Source organism: Sesamum indicum, linkage group LG12, assembly GCF_000512975.1.
Source record: "Sesamum indicum cultivar Zhongzhi No. 13 linkage group LG12, S_indicum_v1.0, whole genome shotgun sequence".
Classification (NCBI taxonomy): domain Eukaryota; kingdom Viridiplantae; phylum Streptophyta; class Magnoliopsida; order Lamiales; family Pedaliaceae; genus Sesamum; species Sesamum indicum.
The window spans coordinates 5,362,414-5,379,926 of record NC_026156.1 but is presented as its reverse complement, the minus strand read 5'-3'; the positions used below and the strand labels follow the sequence as shown (position 1 = coordinate 5,379,926).

The following is a 17,513-nucleotide window of genomic DNA, read 5'->3' as shown; positions in this document are numbered from 1 at the left end:
AAATAAAATTTGTGATATTTGTTGCTGTCTGTAGAAATGAATACTACTTTTATTAGTATCAACAAATGCCAACTAGCAGCACTATCCATAAGAAGGTTTTGGATTGGGCTGTCATTATCATCATCACTATTCGGCCTTACTAATATAAATATATCTTCAACCCCAACACCTAAAATAAATAAATACCAAACCAAATCACTTAATTTTATTTGTTGAGTTTTCAGTTTTATGGGTATAATGTAAAAAATTAAAATTAAAAAGGCTTCTGTATATTATGCCACAATAATAATAATAATAATAATAATAATATAATGAAAGGCATTGAAACTATGTTACGTGGATGTAAGCAAACCAAATATTTGTTTCCAGCAGTTACGCTCTGCCGACACGGAAACGGACACGGGCCCGACTCTGCTGATTTCAAATTTCAAACTCAACGTGTGAAACTGATTATTATAAACTAAGACCACACAACACTCGTTTTCTACTTATACCAGTGGGGGACCCGATTATCTACGATGACAAACGGGTAAAAAGTCGGCAGTTAATTTTTTAATGGATCTGTATTCGGGTGATGCAGATGGTTTTGTCCAGATCTGAACTCTCATCCAAACCGGTCACGTGTGTTGCCTCGCGCCACCTGTAAATTTCTGGACCATTCCCGATTTAAATATCGAGCTTCACTTCTACTCTTTCCTTCTAACCCTGTAATAACGGCGGCCTCTACGACAGCTGGGACGAGTCTTTGGCTCAAGTAATTTTCTTCTCCTCCACTTGTCATGTTCTTGCCTCTCGGACAAGGCAGAATTTTGTTCGCTTTAACACAAGACTGACAAGAACTATTGAAATATCAATTTATCATAAAAATACAAATAACAAACCAGACAATCCAACGCAACATTAGTATGCTTTCGTAACTGAGTGACTTGATCGCTAGAATTGCTGTCTGTTAAATTCACCTAGAGCAATACGTTAAGAATTGAACATCAATCACTCATCAAGAAAGCAAGAGTGACTTGATCGCTAGAATTGCTCTGGCAAATTTACCTACAGCAATTTGTTTAGAATTGAACAATCACTCACTCATCAAGAAAGCAAGTCAAAAGAGGCAAAGGTCCTGCCGATTTCTCCGACTAATGAAATACATGATAGATGCAACAACCACACCTAGATAGATATCACTTGGATAAGGAGAGAGTGCTTCTCCCTCCATTGCCTAAACCCTGAATGGCTATGTAGTGAAACAGTACAATATCACAACCAGGCTATACAGATTGTACAATCCGGACGAGCAATGGAAAAATAAGACAAATCCTTGCGCACGACCACAAATATGATCAGAATCATTTTTCTTTTCTTTTCTTTCTTTTTTTTTGGTCGGGGGGGAGGCTTCTCTTTAATAGAAGCAGTGTCTTCTCAGACCCCAAAGTCTCCTCTGATGTACAAAATTCGACAATCTTGGATTGCCAAGTTACAGTAGTTGGGTAGAATACAAACCGGCAGCAACTCTACATTTTGGGTCATATATTACAGCAGCGAGCCCGACCCTTCATCAAATTGTCCCACAAACAGATCATCTGTAATGGGGATTGGTAGTGCGCAGTGTGGTAGTTCTCCATGCAGCCGTATTGACAGTATTTCCAATTATGAGAATACTGCACATTTTTTGTGCTGTTGAACTGCTCAACCCACATTCCCATGCTCACGTCCTCCATTTTAAATAGCTGCATAGTTGGGGCAAAGGTGGTGTGTGGGGGTATGCTTCAGTAAAACAATAATGATAGATTTTTACTCCAACAATAAGATGTAAAAACAACAGATATATTACAAACCCGTAGGCTGTGATTTGCATGTTGAGCAACGATGTACTTGGCAATGTCACTTGATATTATATATCCAGGCCCATTGGCATAAGGGGGATAAATAGCCTCAGGCCACTCCTGTAGACAAGATAGCCATCTTACAGAGTAAACCAGCATATCTATAGACTGCAAAAACTTAAATAGCCAAACTTATGTCAACTGTAATTCTCATACAAGAGTACATATTTACCTCATAAGAGACTGCCCATTTCCCTGTCCTAAGAGGCCTGTGCAAGAGGTTTAGATTGCCCAAATACAAGGCACTTCCAGTAGACACGCGTTCAATGTCTTTTAAGATTGTGTCAACCCTAATAAAAGTGTCATCATCGCATTTCATAATGTAAGCCGCCGTTACATTTCGAACCTACGACCAAAAATATAAATGCAGGTAAGAGGAAGAACAAAATCTGCCAACAACCAGACTATATCTGGAGAGACTAGTGAAGCATTAAGAGTGAGAAATAAATATGATTCTATGAACATACCCCAAACTCACAAATGGCAACAGTTTTAATAACCACTAGCTCATAACGATCCATAAATGGCAAAATCTCAATATCACCAAAGTAAGCAGCCTCCTTCTTCAAAATTGCATTCACCTCACTCCTGGGGTTCTGCGAATAAGTCTCTTTAGATGAGTTAAGTTCAGTTAATAATCACATGTATACTAGTAGAAATACACTTGGTAAAAAAATGCCATCCAGGAAGCAGGAAATCATAAAGAAAACATGTTCAGAACACCATAACCCTTTAGCTTCAAGATATATCTGGCTAGTACCATTTTTCTCTGTTTCCTTTTCCTTTCTTTACATCTCAGTTAAAGATGACTGTACCAGGCAATGTATGCACAATGTTTTTTCGTGCTAAACCAGATCTCCATATGCTCAGTGCAAAACCTGATGACTGTTGGCAACAGTACATGTAGACAGATGCAATAAAATGCCTTCTCTGGAATCAAAACTTTAACATGTGAAGATGCATCCTTATATAAATAAATGGCCCTCACACCTTCATTTGGTATCCATACGTAAACATCTGAAGTAGATATCTGAATATATAACTCACAAGTACCCTAGAAGTTCAATGTATCTCATATTCTGAGGATATATTTAACTTACAAAATGCTTATATATTCAAAAACAAACAATGAAGAATAGAATTCTCAAAAGATGAATTACTTAGGGAAGAGGATACAATTGAAAGGAAAAGTTGGCCTACCAGTGCAACAAAGAAGCGAACAGCTACTTTAGAGGTCTTGACTGGTAGAGATTGCATCCATGTCTTTCGTACAGCCATACGCTCTGCAAAGTGATTGGTTGCAGAAAGAACTCCAATAAAGAGTTTAACATGACCTTGGGGTATGGGTTGAGATTTCCACTTCTCAGAGAAATCTAATACTCTTTTGGGTGAGAAACTTGGATGAGAGGTTGGCAAAGAGGTAGCATATACTGAATGAACATCCACATCACCTTTTATTGCCAATCCTGTTGCATCTTCCAGTGCAAAACCCTGAATAAATAATAATAGTAATATTATACAATGTTCGAGAGATTTTGAAACATGGAATCTATCTATTAATTAGAAAAGTATAGCTGTCAAACTGCTTTATCTGCGATCAAGAATTGAAACAAGGGTCAATAATTAAAATAGTTGAATGCAATTCGGTAACAAACAAACTACATCTCAATAGAGAAGTAGCATAAGCTAGAGAAAAATAGGTTCAAAGGCTTGAAAAGATGTTTATGCCAGATTGACCAACTCCAGCCTATCAGAATTTTTGCAAGTCAGACTTAAACTGATGGCAGAACCTCAAGAAACTATCACATTATGTCATCCAATTGAGACTGCGAGTAACATACCATTCGGTATGGAAATGACGTTACATGACGACCGCCAGCATTTATATGATATCCATCAACTCCAGCACGTATAGTCAAAACAAACATTCGTCCCTCCCGAAAGGGAAACGGCCAGGTTACGTCTGGTTTTTTTGCACGTCCTATGAATCTCTCAAACCATGAAAATCTCTTGGATTCTTTCGTATCTATGATATCATTACGCATCCATTTTTCACAACGCATGTATCCATCAACTGCAAGGATAATATCCTAGGAGTTTTAGAAGATCCACCAGCAAAGCAAGCAAATCATATGTGTTAAAGAGAAACAAAAAGTTAGAGAAGTTTATACATGAGTATGCCAATAGATAATAAAATGCCACATAATAAAAGGAGGTGTAATATGGGAATCCACAACATTTCTGCATCGTTTTAGGGCAAGTCAAGCATAAAAAAAAACGGGGAGTTGGGGGGGGGGGGGGGGGGGGAATGCCACCACATCAGATAAAGTAGAAAGTAAACGCAAAGCCAATACTACTACTTGTTTTGTTCAGATTTCCAAACAAATTGGTCAGATACAAATGGCTAATGGTCTAGGATAGAATCAGACATATAAAGAAGATGAAGGCACAACAGTATTCTTGCTGAAACCTGGTGCAGAAGGCACTGCCTCAAAGATGGAAGATGGTAAAATCTATGTAAATTGTTGATTTATGTCATACAGGCAAGTTTTCACATCTATCCATTAGTGGAAATAAGCTCCTGGTAAAGCAACGTGCATTTTGTGGATTTTCTTCATGCCTTAACTTCCATTACCTTGGTGCAGTTAATTATTTAGATCTTTTAAGAATTTCTTTCCATTTCCAGAATGCTGAGTGAAGAAGTTTCACATTTTGATCACGGTGTTAACCATAAAAGCGAAGCTTGAATTTTGGATTCCATGTTTTGGCCACCTTAGAAGACAAATACCATTGGGTTCCTAAATCCATGCCAATATTTTTATCAGCGTATTGACGCTTCAAGTCACCATCTTGGCATCAAGAAATTGCCAAATCCTTTCATACAGTGAAAAATAAGAGAAGCAATATTCTGAAAACAAATTAACTCAACAAGCCAAAAGGAAAGAATGTTGCTACCCAGCATATCATCGTCACTTCTGGAAGGTAAGCCATCACACCTTTGAGCTCTTCCCCACTGCATCCTGTAACACGTATTGTGCTCAATTACCTGCTGATGGCTCCAGTCTCCCCGTAACCGAGGATTCAAATGTAAAATCTTTGGTGGATCCTCCCCGTTCACAACCTTCAATCCTTGAAGTTCAACCATAAATTGAGACACCAAAACCAGTGCATCTTCAGCCCTTACTTTAGCCAGCTGTGGTACATATTCCTGATGAGCATAGCGTGGAGTTCCAATCGCCGTAATGGAAGAACCTGCAGCGAGACCACATGGAAGGAACATCATAAAATCTCTTTTGGCCAGTTCTTCTCCACTCATTGAAACCCATGAAGGACATGATTCAGGCTTCCCTTCAAGTATAGTGGTCATGTCAATCTCCTTTTCGTCATATTTACTTGCTTCTTCCCAAGCCTTCTGCCCTAGAGCCCAAGCCTCATCTGCCATTCTTTCCATCACAGACAAGTTATGGGTCCTATTCATACGCCTAAATACTTCAGCAGTTATTCGACCGTATTGCTGCTGCGACAGCTTAATTGCCAAATGGTGGTCCCTCTTCTCTTTTGAAGCTGCTGCTTCTTGAGGCTTTACAGGAGGATCCAGAAATTCATTGTTTTGTAGAATCCTGTGAAACCCATCAGAACTAACATTTGATTTAGTTATCTCCTCATCCTCTTCATCCCTGACTGAGAATCCATCAAAGCTTCCATTGCTATCATCATCACTTAAAATTGCAGCACTCTCCAAAAATTCAGGGAATTTGAAGAAAATAAGAATCAAATATATCGCGCCTGCTCCCAGTAAAAGGTATGACAACTTGAACCTCCTTACACTTGGAGACTCACCCTTCAATCTCTTCATCCTTATAAACCAAATAAACAAACAGACGTCCTCAGCAAAAGCCAAATCTCACTCCAACCCATGCCTCCACAAACATAACAAGAACCCAACTACAAGATGCACACATCTCCCACAACTCCCAACTTCCAGACAAGAACCCAACCACCACGTATGGATCAATCCACCAAGAATATCTCCAGCATGAACTCCAGCACCCGCACGTTCATAAAAGCCTAAAATGCACGATGTCAACAAGCATCTATTAGAGAAAATAAGATGATTGGAATCCGATGCAGAAGTTCATTTAGATTTAGAAATAGGCGCCAATGCATTGACGGAAACCCTTTTTCTCCGCATTCAACTAATATCAACGGCACTATAATACGTACACCAATCGAAAAACTGAAATGTAAACTTACCAACCAGAATTGGCTGAAAAATGTTAGACAAAATCCAAAATGTCGCAGCAGATCGGTATAGAGTGTGGTCTGGAAGAGTCGCAAAAAAAAAAACCCTAGCTTTTGCAGTACGAGAAAAAGAAAAGTGGAGAGACATACAAAAATATTACTATAATTTATCTTTTCGCCGTTGGCCTGATAGCAATGAAGACTTGGGCAATCCGGAGATGGAAGTGGTGGCTGAGCCTCAGCCTGAGTCTGAGCCTGAATTTAATAATAATATATATATATGTGTATATTTTATATATCTATACTCTTACCAAAAAAAAAAAAAATACATTGATCGTACTAATTTTCAATTGTCCCATTTTTATTTTTTCATTTATTTTATTTTTCTAAAATTAATTTTTCATGATAATGTTTCAATATTTTTTAATTATTTTATAATTTTTTATCTCTCAGCCCAGCCCAGTACTCTATTTTTCTTCTCATATTTTCCATATTTTTGCTTAGGGGTGTGCAAAAAAACCGAAAACCGGCCGAACCGAACCGAAACCGAAAATTCGGTTCGAACCGAAAACCGAACCGAAATTCGGTTCGGTTTTCGGTTTTTTTTAAAAAAAAATTCGGTTTTCGGTTCGGTTTTTTGGTCACCAATTCGGTAACCGAACCGAACCGAAAACCGAAATTCTATAAATAATAAAAAATATATATATATATTTTTTATACATATAAACATTATATAATTATATATATAATAATATTAATATTATATAATTTATATTAGTAAAACTAAAGAAAAGTGTACTATTTTTAGATATTGAATGTTAACATATTGAAGTTGTTCTATACTTGTGACTTGTACTATTAAATTAGAATTTAATTTTGGTATTTGTATTTTTGGATAAAATTGCAACATCAATTTCGGCTTAAAATATCAAAATATATTATTTTAAAAAATAAAAAATAAAAAAACGGTTTTTTTCGGTTACCGAAAAAACCGAACTTCCGTTCGGTTTTAACCGAATCGAACCGGTACCAACCGGTTCGGTTTTCGGTTTTCCAAATGGCCGAACCGAATTTTCGGTTAACCGAAAATTCGGTTCGGTTCGGTTCGGTTAACCGAAATGGACACCCCTATTTTTGCCCTTACATATTTTAACAATTTTAATAAACCCCATTAGAATTAATTTTTTCTCTCTTTTTCTCTATATTTATTTTCTTTCTCTTACAACCTTCCATGTATATTTTTAATAAACGCACACTTATATTTTGTTTTTCTTTCTTACTTCATCTCACATTAAAATTTTTTATATGCTCGTGAAAATCGTGTGCAACAAAAACTAGTATATTGACAAAGAATGATGAAAACACCAAAAAATGAAAACATGTATTGCTGCTTGCTTTTGTTAATTTTTTATAGGGAAAATACTTCCCGTGGTATGCTAAAATTGCACAAAACTTACCCGTGTTAAATAAATAATCATAAAAGACTCTGTGAATTCTGAAACCTTACAAAAACGACCCCCATGTCCAAACTGACGGAAGGTGTTGTACACGATGTGAAAATGAGAGTAGAGACCTTTTTTACTCTATTTCAACTTTTTTGATAGTGCAATGGTCCAAAATATCCTTTTCCTCCACTACATATACTACTTAACATCCTTCAACAAACATACTGTATAAAAATAGGATTCTAAGTGGGCAAATATCCGATTTGTCCCTTTTATTTGAATATAAATAAAAATTACTTATAATATTATATATTATTAATTAAATTAAATTATTATTTAATTTAAATATATTTTAATATTTATTTATAAAATATACTAAATCGATATAACTTAAAAATTATATCAATTTTTTAACTTATATAAAAATTAAATATTTTTTATTTTTTATTATTTTAAAATTTTGTTAAATTAAACAATTTTACTTAATTTTTGTTTATCTCTCATATTCTCCGTCATCGTCACCATCGGTGATGAAAATAGGCAAGCTTGGCCTCGTTAGAATCGTTTGGAAAGGAGTCGAATAGTGGTAGTTTCAGGCCATTATTTGTCCATACGGCGGCAAATCGACGGCAAGAAACTTCACGGCATGAATGAATTTAAAATTTTTGAAACTCAGCAAAAACTTGATGAAAATGAGCAAGGTTGGTCTACTTCGAATCTTCAGGTCGAGGCGAATCTAGTGGTGGTGGTACCAGGCTTGAATTTTTCTGGACGGCGACGAATCGAAGCCAATAAACTTTGACGATCATGCTCGAAGCTCACTCTCTCCGGTTAATGAAAATTCAAATTAATGGTATGGTTATGTTCGTCTTAAGAAGAGAATTCGAATGGTATAAGCCACGGCCGAAAATTCTTTCAGACGACGTCGGAATCTTAGAGAGAAAATTTCGGAGAAATAGTATATTACGTTGTATATAATGTATATATAAATAAAAAATATATTTAAATTACTTAAGATTTTAACCGTTTATTTTATACATTCAAAGATCAATGGTTGTTATAAGAAGGGTATAACGGTTAATTTAAAAAAAATTTAACGCCGTTAGTATTTACCTAACGGAAGGGAGAGTATGCAGTATTTTGAAAAATACAAGGGGGGTTTATGCAATTTTTCCTTTTTTATAATCAATGTAAGTTGCAACCTTCCCTTATTTGATATAATTACTAGTCGCTATGACACACTGTTTCTGTATGCATATAATAAATAATTATTTATACTTATTAAATATATAATAAATAAGAATAAGATTATAAATCAGCACATCACATTGAAAATAAATAATTAAATAAATTAAAATTAATTTAAAAATATTATGGACATAAAAAAAAATCATGTGGGTTAAATTTAGCATTCTAATATAGATAGATAGAATAAATCATATGGCTAAAAAAAAGAATTTGAGTAGGGATGTCTATAAATACTCAAGGACATTTTTTATAATTTAAAAAATTGGTGTTGCTAGGTGTAAGTAACCACCATTTGTGAGTATAATATCTATTAACAACAAGTTCATTCCATTAGCGACCATTTGTTCAGATCCATTTTTGTGATAAGTAATCAAACTGGCATTTGAATTATGAATCATTATATATTTTATAAAATATTTTTATGAACTAATAATCCATATAGATTTTTTTTAATGCATCCTCAATTTTTTTTATATATATATTTTTAAAATCAACGAGGATAAGACACTCCACCATCTAGGGCTATACAATTACTTTTACTTGACATATTTATAAAATTTCAGTAACAATAAATTATTTGTAATTATAATAAATCTTAATAATGGTAATTCTACTTTACCGTTATAAGAAATATAAAATGAAAAACAAAAGAAAAAAGGGAAAATAAATGGGAGTTGGAGGAGGAGTTGTCACTTGTCTGTGAAAGATGAAAGATAGAGAATAACGGAGGCACCCAATCAGGCTCCAGTGGGGCCCCCTGAAAAAGGTGAAAACTTCATATTGGCCCCCTTATTTTCCTTATTTTATAGTTTTGCCCCGATATCCGAAACCCCTTTCTTTTATAATTTTTTATGAATAAGTGGAGAATGCTTTTTCGTTTTTTAAATAAATATAGACAAAGTAATTAAACATCATCAGTTTCGGCCAGTTTAGCACGTCAATCTTTCATGTTGAGCGCAATTAAATTTTTTATTTAAAATAAAATTAATTGAAATAAATACTACATTGTATAACAGGACATCGATCACATCATATGTTGCATCATCTAACAGCATTTGTGGAAATGAGGTAACGTATTCGATCCAAGTATTTCGTTTGGGAAGATGATTTATAAAAAGTTTGAACGATTTATAAACCTTAAATTATTATCTTCATACAACAAAATCAATAATATATCATATTTTATAGCAATTTTTACATCACTATAAGTTTCAAGAATAGTATTTAACAAAATAATAGGAGAATAGTCATCTATGTTCTTATCTCCAGTTAGTTTGATATCTTGAATTAATTTTGTAAAATCATCTAAATTTTCTTCAATATATTTAGATAAATCTAATTTGTATTTGAAATTTTTTTCAAGTAAAACAACTTACTAGGTAATGAAGTTTCTGTATATAGTTCTTCTAACTTATTCCACAAATTTTTTGCTGAATATTGTTTTCCAACTTTTTTTAAAACAATATCAGACATATTCATAATTATAGAAGAGTAGGCATATTCATCGTTTTCTCTTTTTTTTTTTCTTCAGAAATATTTTTCGAGTATTTTCCGTCTATAGTTTTGCAAATCTTTTGTTGTATTACAATACCTTTCATTTTTTTTTTTTTGCCAAATAGAAAAGTTAAATTTTTCATCAAAAGATTGCAGATGATAAACAAGCATATTAATATAATAACAAAGATATTAACAAATGCATAAAGATCCAAACAGGAATAACAACATAATCATAGAACAAAAATTAGTAGTTTATCAACAGATTGAGAGGGATCCTTACCTAAATCTCAACCAGATATCGGACAGCCTTAAGGGACAGGTCAGATGAGAGATTAACAAGGTTTGGTCTAGGTTTAGGGAAACAAACAGTAAATAATCGCACTAAGCAGAAATAGTTCAACCCACAAAGCAATGATCGTGCACTAAGCAATTTCAAAAAAATAATCACACTCAACAGCCTGAAATATTCCCACACAGCGGGAAAGAACAGAATATAAGATTTCAGAATAATAGCAACACAAGGTTATTTTTCGCACATGGCGTACAATAGATATATCTAGCAATAAGATCAAAGTTGAGGAACAATCTTACTGGTTACCGGAGAAAGAGAGCCCAGAACCCGAAGGTTTTATACCACTGTTGGGTGAAAACCACCAATGATGAGATAATGAATAATAGGGTTAGGGTAAAACAAGGATATAAGTATTAGAGGAATCGAACCGGATAGTAGACCAGGTACTAGAGGTGGGCTGGGCCAGGACAATTGATCGGGCGAGCCATCCAAGTAGTGGGCTTGAGGACTTGTCGGCCGGACCTACTAAATAGTCCTGTGTCATATTTTTTAATAGTTTTATTAAAATATATACATTTGAAAATAATAAAAAGTAATAATCATCGTTATGTATAAAAAAAAAAGGGAAAAAATGATTTTTTTAACATAAGAGGAAAAAAATGTTTAATACCATATGTATGTAATTGAAATTTAAATTATTTGCATGGTTCAACAAGTGAAGTCACTTGACAGCAACAATTTCTTGCAAGTATGTCATATGTTAATCATTCTAGACTTTACAATTGAATTCCAATTCAGCCACATTACTCTCCCATTTTACAACTATGCTTCAAATTCAATTACTCCGTACTGCCACGTTCTGATTGATTTCTTTCTTTATTATATACATACTCTGATATTATTATCTCTCGAGTTTTTCTTTTTTTCCATTTATACTTTTCCTTACTGTTTTATTTCTTCAAATCAATTGAGATTGAGTAGTAATCTGAGGTACACACCCTTCGCGCATCATCTCTTTCTTTCTGGAACTTTCTCACAGAGCCGGCGAGAACAGACAAGAAGAAGCCCGTGAAAGATGGGTGCGAGCAGCGATCCGAACCAAGACGGGTCGGATGAACAGCAACGCCGCTCCGAGATCTACACATACGAAGCCCCATGGCACATCTACGCCATGAACTGGAGCGTACGCAAGGACAAAAAGTACCGGCTCGCCATCGCCAGCCTCCTTGAACAGTACCCCAACCGTGTGGAAATCGTTCAGCTCGACGACTCCACCGGTGAGATCCGCTCCGACCCCACCCTCTCATTCGACCACCCCTACCCACCCACCAAGCTTATCTTCATCCCCGATAAAGAATGCCAGCGCCCGGATTTACTAGCATCATCCTCCGATTTCCTCCGTCTATGGCAAATCTCCGATTCCGACAGCGGGAGGCGCGTGGAGCTTAAAAGCTTGTTGAATAATAACCGCAATAGCGAGTTTTCGGGGCCGTTGACTTCGTTTGACTGGAACGAAGCTGAGCCGAGGAGGATTGGGACCTCGAGTATCGATACCACTTGTACGATTTGGGATATTGAAAAAGAGGTGGTGGATACGCAGCTAATTGCCCACGATAAGGAGGTTTACGATATTGCCTGGGGCGGGGTTGGGGTTTTCGCCTCGGTTTCTGCGGATGGTTCGGTTAGGGTTTTCGACCTTCGAGATAAGGAGCATTCGACCATTATTTACGAGAGCTCGGAGCCGGATACTCCCTTAGTAAGGCTTGGCTGGAATAAGCAGGATCCGAGGTACATGGCTACTATTATAATGGACAGTAGCAAGGTTGTGGTTCTGGATATACGTTTTCCAACATTGCCAGTGGTGGAGTTGCAGCGGCATCAGGCTAGTGTGAACGCGATTGCGTGGGCGCCACATAGTTCTTGCCACATTTGCACCGCGGGGGATGATTCTCAAGCTTTAATTTGGGATCTTTCTTCGATGGGACAGCCAGTGGAGGGCGGGTTGGATCCAATTCTGGCCTACACTGCTGGGGCGGAGATTGAGCAGCTACAGTGGTCCTCATCACAGCCTGATTGGGTTGCAATTGCTTTTTCAAACAAGCTACAGATTCTGAGGGTATGAGTAGATGATTCTGTTTGTGAATTAGTGGTATTTTACTGACCCTCTACAGCTCGAAGCTGAACAAGATACATTTTATTCAATCTCAGGCAATAGTCAGTTTGTTTAATGTTTGAACTCTAGTTGCAGTTTCTTGCTTGGTTAATTAGAGAAAGAAGGAAACTGCTTAATTCTGTTATTTCTGCCTTCTGACAATGAAGATAATTTCCTTCCTGGTACCGTTGCCAAGACAAATTGTTCTTTACACTCATAACTTTTGATGATTTACTTGTCCACGACCAAATCTTTTACTGTCCTTGGTGCAAGTTTTTACAAAAATTTCTTTCATAGCTGGTTTTGCCATTGCTGAGAGGAATTATTCTTTGTTCTCAAGTGCTTCGGATGATGTGCTTGTCCCAGGACCAATCTTTTATGTCCTGGTATAAATTTTTTTGGTGCTTTTGTTTGATAAAGAAGAGGCTAGGAGTTCAAATGAAGGTATAACATGAACCTGCACTTGTAGACACAATTTGTTATGGGAGACTTGATGGTTAAAACTGCTTGATAAACACAAAAAATACCGAACGAGCACTAAATTTGCAAGCTTTTAATTTTTTCCTTCCAGAATTATTATTACTGATAAATGCCAGAATCTGAAAGTATCACAGTCTTGACCACCAACAACCCTACATTAAATCCCAAATGCATACTCTTCAAGAAACTACAAGCTAGTGGTGGGTTGCATCTGTTCTAAAACCAGTCAAGCCCTCTCGTGGGCCTGACAACAAGATAACAGAAAATTTTTGTCAGGATAAATGACGGTTTGCCTCCAAGATCTATCTGTTTGGCGTTTGAGGTCGTTCAGCATGTTGAAGAAAGTCTGCTGTGGATTAAGCAGTGGAGAGTGGCCAATGATTGAACAACAGTAGTGAACAGGGTGATGTACCTGCATCCTTCACTTTTCACTGTGTGGAAGTTAATTCGGCCTTGAAACAATGCCTTCAGGCAGTAAGTATATTTCATTGGTCATTGTAATTGGCTTCATGTTAATTCATATTTGTGAAGCAGTTAATTTCATTAGCCCCATCTTGGTTTTTAGCAATAGAAGGTAACTATTCAGCTCAACTTTATATTTGAAATAGTGAGAATTCTTTATTATCATGTCATTTGGATTATGCTTTACTATCTGTAAGAATGATGTTAGGGCTTGTGGATCAGAATTATTTGTCTTCAAAAGAAAAGTTTGAATAGCTGTACCTACATGTTCTGGTAGCTTTGATGTTTTAAATGAAATGTGTCTATAATTTCTGCTACTGGAATTCTAAAGCACAAACGTTTGCAGGGGTCAAGTTGACATATTTAATAGAAGACATTCTCATGTCTTGCTTGTTTGGTTCACCGTGGAAATTTTATCCCATGTTTCACAGTCCTGGTTGTAGTGCCTCCCCCCCGGCCCCCCCCCCCCCCAATCACAGATACACTCATCCGAGAATCAAGTGTTTGCTTTGGTTCTAAGATAATAATGTCTTCTAGGCAAATAGCAAATTTTTTTGATTGAATGAGATGCGTTGGTGTTCCAGATTTTTTGTGTCTGGAATCTAATTTGTCTGTTAGCTGTGTTATGTCGACATAGAGATGGCCATGCTAGGTGTTAAATGCTGAGGAGGAGGAGAATTCTGACTCAATTTTCCGATGTCCTGCGTCTTCTCTGGTGCTTACAGCATCTGGACTTCAGATATTAAAGGTTGTGAAGAGCTTTTCTTTTCAATACTTAATGGTGCTAAGCTCTACCTATGAAGTTTATTAAATGGCATTTGATGTATTTTTGTTTCTTGTGATGATTGTCTAACCCGATAAAATGACAATGTAGAAATATTTCATGGCGGACAATGTACATGCTTCAATTTATATCCAAGCATAATTGATTGAATGAAGATATCTGGTTATGCCTGATGATTTTGGGTGGAAGACTTCCCTGCTGAGGAGGCACCATGGGTTGATTCATATGAGGGAGGGAGGCGATGCATGGTTGCAATTGCTTTGGAGCATCATCAGTTGTCACATGTTCCCTTTAATTTTCAAATGAAAACTGATGTGATGCCTAAATGGGCGGGCATCATGCTCCTGCTGTGTTATCTTCTTTTAGATGCTGGTGGTGTCTTCTTGTGTTTGCGGATCTGTAACCTTCCCAAAGACACTGGGTTCAGTTAGGACTAAAATAAAAAAAAGGCACTTGACCTCTCTCTCTCTCTCTCTCTCTCTCTCTCTCCCTCGGAGGGAAAAAAACGAAAAAGAAAAGCAGCAGTTGCTGGGTGAGACTTGAGAGTGAGAACAGCGGCGTCCGACAATGGTCTTCTTCAAAAGAGTAATACATGGGGCGGGGGGGAGTCGGTCAATGAAATCAAATGAGTTTTCATAAAATAAGCTGGAGTGTGGTGCAACCCATCCCCTCTTCAAAAACATTTTAATAGAAAGAACAAACTTACATTTTGTGAGTTCTTTTTATACTCGCTTCTTTAACGGGTAATCATGCAGATCGACTATTTTCGCTTTCTTTTTGAATTGTGTAGTTTATCAATTACGAATAAAGAGAATTTGATGAATTACTTTAGGATTGGAGAGGTATTAACATTATTGATTTTATTTTCATTCTAATCCAGATAAAGGCTGATAAGGGTAGAATTACGACGTTGGTGCAAAATTCTTTGTTTGTTAATTTTATTTTAGTTTTTATTTTTTTTAATAGAAAAAAGGGTTTTCTTTAGTGGTTAGGTTGGGTTGGGTGTAAGAGAAAGTAAATATGTGAAATCAAAGATAACGGTAAAAAATTTGTTGATGGCACAAAGTTAAAAAGTTGAACTCCGCTCCTTGCAGTTGCACTTTATCCTCTAAAATCTTCTTCATTCCTTAAACCCAAGCATCAACTGTTTTTTGCTACTCTCTCTTCACTACTCCCGTTGTTCTAGTGCCCAAACCCGGAGCTTATTTCACTGAACAAAAATGTCGTCGCTCTCACCTTCTTGGCATTATCAAGGTTATCAAGCGCATTCGCTTTATTATGGATTTTTTTCTTTGTTTTCAAGGGGAGGAATAAGAAAGATTGTTTCGGTTGATGGGGTTATTACCAAGAAGTTCTCCGCCACCAATTTGAAGGTCGGCCTTTTGGGTAATTGTTTTCACGGTTATGTTATGGCGTGGGACTAGGCATGTACGACAATTCAGTGGTTTTTGGAATTCAAGAGCCATCCTTTCTTTTACTGACAAATGACTAGGGATGGTTTTCATGTTCACGAATCTCCTTTTTTCTTGATAATTTGAATCAAAGCTATTGTAGAATTCAAGAACCGATTTCTGTTTTTCTTGATAAATCAGCGGAAATAATCCATGAATCCTATTCTCTTTTCTTTTCGTTTCTTTTTTTTTTTATTAGCCTATGAAAATCGTTTCTGGAGTTCAATGATCATCTTCTCTTTCTTGATATCAGTAGTAATCGTTTCTTGAATTGAAGATTCATTACCCCTTTTTTGATAGTTAGTTGAGTAGAATCTTGATGATGGACAAACGTTTTTGTGTAATATTTCAAAAAGTTCTCCGTTTTTATGATTATGTCCATGCCATTCTTAAGTTATTCTAACTAGCTTGATTTTCTTGACACTTGCTGATTACTAGTTAAGGATTTTTTAGCTTTCAGATGGTTCTGATCATCACTTAAATTGCATAGTCAATGGATCCCCGATCCACGAAGCTTGTGAGATGGTTATCGAAAGTTGTCTGTACAGCATAAACTATTTACCTACAATTGTGGCCAAGGATGAAAAGAATTCAAGTTAGACATGCTTTTTTAAATTTCTTTCAAATATTAATGCACGCCTTGCTTTTGCACAAGAGGAGGTATAGGTTCGGTACAAAACTTGTCATATCTCTTTTGATATTTAATTTTATCCTTGTATTCTCATAGCCTAATAGGTGGTGTTCCAATTTTTTCCTGCCATATGGTTTTTCCTTGGTCAGTCCTGATTCATTTATTTGCAATTTTTAAACTCCACATAACATCTTATACCTACTTTCCTGAGGGCCCAAACAAGCCATAATTTTGTTTAGTTCTTTGTTATTGTTAAGTTGACTTATGCTGGAGAAGATGTAATTATTCTTCCTCTGACCAACGAAAATTTCAGGCCTTGGTGGACCGTTTTCCTACACTTACTCTGTACTTTAGGCATCCTTTTGGGATCGATCACTTTGACATGCAGAATTTGAACTTGGGGATATTTGTTCTCTATCTTGCATGGTTACAACCTTTAGATGCTTTTAGACTGATGCTTGTCTAGATGTCCTTCTTGCATCTTATATCTAGTGATTTTGTAAAATTTTTACCAGAGAGCTCTTTTGTTATTTTCATGTGTGTAGAAGTCTTGTAGATTCATAAATTTCTACTTATTTGCCTTTGAAGTTGTGGTTGCTTGCATTTGCACTTACTCTGGTTAATTAGGCTTATGAACTATAGAGTGCATGCTTAAGGAGATAACATTTGTATGAAGCTGATTCATTTATTATCAATCTTTTAGCTTTGTTTAGAACTGTTCTTCTCAACATTTTATCCTTGATGTGCCAGATATCATTTGCAGGTTCATTTTCTCCACCAATATGGAACTTCGGTGTGGGCAGCAACACTTCACTCAAAAAGACTCCTTTGCTTCCTCATATAAAGTGTGAAAAAACTGATAAGGAGAGTTCTTTTGAGCATGTATCAGTTGAGCGTCCACCATATCATAGCTACATGGACTCCACCTCTGGACAACTTGAGCCAGCTT

General features: G+C 36.2%; 3 protein-coding genes across 3 annotated transcripts in view; 2 read left to right on the top strand and 1 right to left on the bottom strand.

Moving 5' to 3' along the window:
• On the bottom strand, positions 1,100 to 6,370 carry LOC105175761 (hydroxyproline O-galactosyltransferase GALT2). The gene is made up of 8 exons (XM_011098337.2): positions 6,135 to 6,370; positions 4,836 to 5,948; positions 3,722 to 3,954; positions 3,081 to 3,371; positions 2,348 to 2,476; positions 2,053 to 2,226; positions 1,833 to 1,940; positions 1,100 to 1,724 (listed from the first exon to the last, which is right to left on the bottom strand). Exons 2-8 carry the CDS (start codon positions 5,734 to 5,736, stop codon positions 1,521 to 1,523), a joined length of 2,040 nt encoding a protein of 679 aa, XP_011096639.1. The 5' UTR covers positions 5,737 to 5,948; positions 6,135 to 6,370; the 3' UTR covers positions 1,100 to 1,520.
• On the top strand, positions 11,517 to 13,779 carry LOC105175760 (WD repeat-containing protein LWD1). Its single transcript, XM_011098336.2, has 2 exons — positions 11,517 to 12,720; positions 13,513 to 13,779. The coding sequence occupies exons 1-2, from the start codon at positions 11,680 to 11,682 to the stop codon at positions 13,519 to 13,521; spliced, it is 1,050 nt and encodes a 349-aa protein (XP_011096638.1). The 5' UTR covers positions 11,517 to 11,679; the 3' UTR covers positions 13,522 to 13,779.
• Positions 13,574 to 17,513, top strand: part of LOC105175928 (protein PLASTID TRANSCRIPTIONALLY ACTIVE 12) — a 7,612-nt gene continuing 3,672 nt past the window's right edge. Inside the window, exons 1-5 of the mRNA XM_020698389.1 lie at positions 13,574 to 13,710; positions 14,336 to 14,446; positions 14,573 to 15,738; positions 15,787 to 15,855; positions 17,315 to 17,511. Of these exons, the coding sequence (XP_020554048.1) occupies positions 15,703 to 15,738; positions 15,787 to 15,855; positions 17,315 to 17,511 (302 nt within the window). The 5' untranslated portion in view covers positions 13,574 to 13,710; positions 14,336 to 14,446; positions 14,573 to 15,702. The remainder of the gene's footprint in view (positions 13,711 to 14,335; positions 14,447 to 14,572; positions 15,739 to 15,786; positions 15,856 to 17,314; positions 17,512 to 17,513) is intronic.